Below are 5,878 nucleotides of genomic sequence, written 5' to 3'. Positions count from 1 at the left end.
AGCAGTTAAGGGGGCTTACTGCTCTTGTAAGAGGACCCAAGTTTGGTTCTTAACTGCGTGTAACTCCAGCTCCAGTGGGGTCCATTGCCTCTGTGGGCACCTGCACTCACATGCTCATACTCACATGCTGACACACACAGACAGATAATTAAATCTTTTAAAATATGCAAGGGGGAAAAAAAGGTCTAAAACATGAAAGGAATTTAGGTCAGAGTTGGAGAGGAGAGGTTTCAATTCGAGAATTCTTGACATTGCCTAGGGAGCGGCAGTTTTTAAAAGAGCTCTTCTATTCAGGACTCATTAAATAGGAACTGTAAGTGTCAAACTTTCTCCACCTTGTTTAACCTACAGTCTTTCTATTACCACTTTGGTTGTTTTTCATTGCTATCATTATCCAGACTTTTGTGGTACTAGCTATAATATCTCGCTGAATTAATCAAATACCATAGCAAGGATATGTTCGGTAGTATGGGATGTAGGCGGTGGATAGGCAGAGCCTTATTAAACAGGTTTTGGATAGACAGTACTTCAGAAATATTTCCTACTTGATCCACCTGTCAACAGAAAAAAAGCTCCATTTTATGTGTCTAGGCACTTTGAAGAGTGTTTATCCAAGTTTCCTTGGACTACTTACTGGCTTATTATCATAGCATAAAGCTCATTTGGAAGAACAAGTAGCTTTCTAATTGTAGTTTTTTTGTTTTTTTTTTGTTTTGCAAAGAGGATAATGCCATATTTCATTACAGTCGCTCTGGATAAAATTAGTATCCATATCGCCTGAGATACAAACGCCTTTGTCTTGTCTTTCTTGTCCCTAGTAAATGGTTACAAAGGAAATGTCACTTCACATAACATTTAATTGCCAAGATGCTTGAAAAGAAACACATTTCCCTCACAGTAGTCCTAATCACGCAGCTTTGTGCTGCTTCAAGTTGTTCAAAGTGTGCCAGGAGGAGCACTTAACCGCTTAAAAGGCCAGGGACAGAAACGGAATATTGCACAATCCACCACCACCGGGTCGGTTAAGCTTCCAAATCTGGCCTCCGTGTCATCCCCGAGCGGGAGGCACTGGGATTTCCTCGCGAACCCGCGGCGCCCCTCCCTCCGCCCAGGGTATTCGTNGAAGCGGAGGACGGCGCGCGCCGGGCCGCGGGATGCCCCATTGTCTAGCGGCGGAAGCCGGGACTCCCCGGGGTGACTCCCGAACTCCAGCCCCGCCACCCGGTGGCCCCGAGCTCCGCCATCCCCCGTGCAGCTCCCCTCCCCCGCAGCCCCATTGTCTGCCTCGCCTCGCCCCGCCCCGGGGGACACGTGCGCCTGCAGCTTCTCCAGCGCCCAGGGCGCGGGGCGGCGGCGGCGGCGACAGCCCCGGCAGAGCGGGCAGCCAGCGTTGGGCACCCTCGGAGCCCAGGCCGGCGGTGGGGCGGTGGGGGGCGGGGAGGGCGGGGTGGGGATATGCATGTCTCCTGACAAAGAACGAGTGGGACACGCCGAGCCGGCGGCCCCGCCCGCGGAGCGCGAGGGAGTGTCCGCACAGAGGGCGGGTCTCTCATTCACTCGGCCCCTCGCTGTCGCCGCGGCGGAAGGGCGGGGTCTCTCCCCCCCCCACCGGGAGTTAGGGGCGGGGCGAGAGGCGGGGCCCGCGGGCGCGCGTCCCGCGGCGTCGTCTGCGTCGTCACGTCAGCGCGGGAGAGAGAAAGAGCGACTCGGCAGGGACTGGGGACGGGGCCGAGAGAGAGCTAGCGAGGGAGGGCGTGAAGCCAGAGAGAGCCAGAGAGGAAGAAGGGCGGCCACTCGTGTGTGAGCGGCCGCGGACGGGAGTGGGGAAGCTGGGGGAGGAGGTGCAGGGAAGGAAGGACGAAGGCCGAGAGGACAGGGCGGCTAGCGGCCGGCGGAGGTGGCGAGGGGAGAAGGAGGAGCTGTCGGAGGGCAGGGGCTGAGCTGAGGGAGTGAGGGAGAGAAGCGGACGCGCCAGGGAGGGGAGGGAAGGGGGGTCACGCGGGGGCGCGCGCGCACCGGGAGCGCGNTCGGAGGCGAGTGGAACTGGATCGGGTTTGCTGCCAGCGGCGTGAGCTTCGGCCGCCATTTTACAACAGCTCCACTCGCGCCGGACACAGGGAGCAGCGAGCACGCGTTCCCCGCCAGCCGACCCGGTCGGACAGGATTCCTCGGCCCCAGCCCNGCGGGGAGGTAACGACCGCGGGCCCCCGGGTCCGGGAGGGGAGCTCCGTGACATTGTGGAGGGTGCTTGGGGGAGGGCGGCGCGGGGAGAAACCGGCTTTTCTGGAAAATGGATTCCAAGGGGGAGAGAAGAGCACGTTGGCCGGGGCTGCCGGAGAGTAGGCCGCGGCCGCGCCGCCACTTCCTCCTCTCCCCATGTGCTGCCGCGGCTGGGCTTTGTCTGCGGCGCTCCGGGAGGAGGCGCCTCGGCAGCCCGGTGGCCCGCGCGGAGCGCGAGCGGCGGCGGCGGACTTGGTGCTGTCGTGGCCGGCGGCGCGGGAGTGGGCGGAGAGGCGCGGGGTGCTGTCCCGCGACCGGCCGGCGGGCTTGGGCGGTGCTCGGCTCCCGCGGGCGTGTGCTTGGCGGCGGAACGCCCTCCCCGCGCGGGCTGTCNGCCTCGGCGCCGCAGCCACTGCACCGAGGGGTGCGGGAGGCTGGGGGTCGCGGGCGCCCGGGAGCGCCCGGGGCGGAGAGCCATGTGTCACGGCGGAGACAGCAGCGCTTGGGGGGCGGGGAAAGCCCGTGGCCTGGTGCCGCGGCGGCCTCGGTGTTGAGGGGCGAGATGGTGCGGCTGCACGGTTCAGGGGGCTCGCACCGCGACTGCGGGTTGATGTTGGGAGGCGGTGATGACCGTCTTGGCCCGGTACTCGGTGGGTTTCCGTTGAAGGAAGTTGTAGGACATTTGAAGGCGCAGAGCACGTGTTTCTAATGGGTTCCTGGCGGCCGCAGTGGCGAGGCTGCCGCTCCGGGTGCGGAGTCGGGGGCGGGCTTTGGGGTGTGGGGGTGAAGGGTGGAGGAATTGGGTGGTGGGAAGGTGGCTTGTGTGAGCGCTTTGTTCTTCGCTGGCTGTTGTTACTGATCTATAAGCGGCAGGCGGGAAAAGCGCACTTTCTGGTTTACCTTGGAGAGAGACAAGCCCAGCGTTGCTTGCTTCACACACCTTATTCTCCGTTTTGGAACTGCTGCATGTGGCAGGCTGGGCCGGTCGCTGTGCTGATTGGGCTTCATTTGTAATAAGGATTTTCTCAGTGTTAGCAGGTGAAGTCAGGGGTGGTGCTCAGGAAGAATTTAGTGAATCGGTCCTTCTGTACCCCGAGCTCCAAAATCTGGCTTGTCAGGCGCTAGTGACTTTAAGGTTTCTTTCAAGGGAGGTTCAGGCTGGCTGGTTGTAGTTAAGTGGTAGAGAAAGTAAAGATTGGGACTGTCATTGTCCTCTATTCTGTTTGAAGATCCTAGTTTAATTTTGCTTATTGCGTTTGAACAGATCTCTGGAAACATGGCTACAGAACATGTTAATGGAAATGGTACTGAAGAGCCCATGGATACTACTTCAGCAGTTATCCATTCAGAAAATTTTCAGACATTGCTTGATGCTGGTTTACCACAGAAAGTTGCTGAAAAACTAGATGAAATTTACGTTGCAGGTAAGAACTAACACTTGCAAAATAACATTATGAAATTTTTCTATTGGATTTCTGGCTTTGAGCTAAAATAGCAACTTTTTGTGGTTTCCAATAAACATGGGAACTGGAGCTTTGCCTTGTTCTGATAGTTGGTTAATTTAGGTTTGAGCTAGAGGTTAAAGTGTAGAGGGAGGGATGAAAGGGGGGAATAGACCTCCCTAGGGGAAGGCTGTCTGGCCTGATGGATAGTATATGATAGTAGCAACAGCTGCTAAATGTTGAGAGGAGCCCATGTGACTTTTTGAGGTATTTTTATAGCAGGATTCTTGTTTAATAACTTGGTAACTGTAGGCTAGTTCTTGTCTTTCTTGGTGTGGTGGTTCCTTTTTCTAGTGGTTCTTGACATTGAGGAGAGGTTCAGTTGTTATGCTTGGTGTTTTGTTGGTTGACTTTAGGATTTGTAGGCCTGTATATTTACTGTAGAAATATTGAAGTGTTCAGGACTACTTGGACACAAAAACAGGATGTAAAATACGTTGATTCCTTTCTGTGTGGTTAAGAGGACTTTAGTATGTTTTTCATTGTATAGATAAGGGGAGGGCAAGGATGGTAGAATCTTTGTCATGTGTACCTGTATTGCCTAATACAGGACTCTGATGAAATAATTTAGAAAATTTAAAAGGTGATAACTCACTAAATTTTTTCTTCTCCAGGGCTAGTTGCACATAGTGATTTAGATGAAAGAGCTATCGAAGCTTTAAAAGAGTTCAATGAAGANGGCGCATTGGCAGTGCTTCAACAGTTTAAAGACAGTGATCTCTCTCATGTTCAGGTAATGTTAATTTCATGTCAGTGTAGAAAGAATTAAAAAATATTTTTGATGTGTTAATTTAAGTTTATTAGACATAAAATTAATGTTAAATATGAATGGTAAATGTCTTTACAGAACAAAAGTGCCTTTTTATGTGTTGTCATGAAGACTTACAGGCAGAGAGAAAAACAGGGGACCAAAGTAGCAGACTCTAGTAAAGGACCAGATGAGGCAAAGATTAAGGTATGTCCCTAAAGCTTTCTGTGGCTTTAAGTCCGTCTCAGTTATTTACTAACTGTTAAATATTCCTGAAGTGTGGCATGGGGTGTATATATTTCTAAGGTTCTTGTCTTGTAATGATTAGACTTTGGGAAGTACTATATCCAGTTTTATTTTTGTTTTTTTTCAAAGCCATTGACTTTTGTCTGGCCACTAAATCCAACCTGTGNTGTCAATTCCAAATTGTAAGAAAAATTTAAAGAGGTTTTTTGTTTTGTTTTTGTGGCTAGGGTCCCAATGAATTTAGAATTTAAGAATTGTTTCTTTTATTGGGTTATTTCTACAACCATCTATGGAAAGCATAGACAATTGGAGTGAAAGTATCTTTTGTTTTAGGTTGGTTGGATTTAAGGTCANAGAAGATTAAATGGCCTCATAATTAAGGTAGTGTTCTTGGTGAGATAGGTAAAGTTAAGAATATGGTTTATATTAGTTTTTAGTTGGTATTCTTTAGTAAGGTACCACTTCTTGAGGTAGGGCTATGGTTTAAGAAAACCAGTTGCTTAAGAAGGGCATAAATGTGTGATATTTTANCTGTATTGGAAAAGAAAGCCTAGGTCATGNGGACAAGATTGGAATATGAAGNTACTTGTTAACAGAAATCATGAGTTTTACACATGATTGTGAATGAATTGAGTTTAGTTTTCCAATAAAAATGGGGTTTATAATCTCTATTGCATTGTGTCAGTGTGATTGGAAAATTTATTAAGAATTTCTGAAAAGAGTTAGTTGGTGCTNAGATTTGAACTTTGGGCCTTAATGCTCTTAACCACTGAGCCATTTCTCCATCTCTTCATAGTGTTATTATACCTTAAAGGAGTAAAATTTGAGTGCTAATGAAAAAGCTATTTAGATCATACAGCTTTTTGTGAAACTTTGATTCAAAGTTTATGAATAGCTTTTAAATTGATACATTTGCATCAATCATTTTTTTGGGGGGGAATAAGTTACATTAAGCAAACACCCTATNTGTAGTCCCTCCCACAATTTNATATATAATTCACTTTGAGTAAAACAGATTACATTTTGGGGGATTGAGGTGACTCAGTCTCCAATCTCTTAACATTTTGATAAGTTTTGTGATATGGTCTTTTTACTTTGTCAGCTAATACAATAGTTTTGTTACTTAGAGAACTTTCATAGTGATAGATTATAGAGAATGGGT

At 49.6% G+C, this 5,878-nt stretch overlaps 1 protein-coding gene across 1 annotated transcript in view; it reads left to right on the top strand.

The window, feature by feature from the left end:
* The first annotated feature begins 1,994 nt into the window (after nucleotides 1–1,994).
* Nucleotides 1,995–5,878, top strand: part of Syncrip (synaptotagmin binding cytoplasmic RNA interacting protein) — a 27,401-nt gene continuing 23,517 nt past the window's right edge. The window contains exons 1-5 of the mRNA XM_029481971.1: nucleotides 1,995–2,190; nucleotides 3,485–3,644; nucleotides 4,337–4,455; nucleotides 4,570–4,681; nucleotides 4,846–4,898. Coding sequence (XP_029337831.1) covers nucleotides 3,497–3,644; nucleotides 4,337–4,455; nucleotides 4,570–4,681; nucleotides 4,846–4,898 — 432 coding nt within the window. The 5' untranslated portion in view covers nucleotides 1,995–2,190; nucleotides 3,485–3,496. The remainder of the gene's footprint in view (nucleotides 2,191–3,484; nucleotides 3,645–4,336; nucleotides 4,456–4,569; nucleotides 4,682–4,845; nucleotides 4,899–5,878) is intronic.

The sequence above is a fragment of the Mus caroli genome, chromosome 9 (assembly GCF_900094665.2).
Source record: "Mus caroli chromosome 9, CAROLI_EIJ_v1.1, whole genome shotgun sequence".
In the NCBI taxonomy this organism is placed as follows: Eukaryota; Metazoa; Chordata; class Mammalia; order Rodentia; family Muridae; genus Mus; species Mus caroli.
The sequence above is the reverse complement of the archived record's forward strand: the minus strand, read 5'-3'. Positions and strand labels throughout refer to the sequence as shown.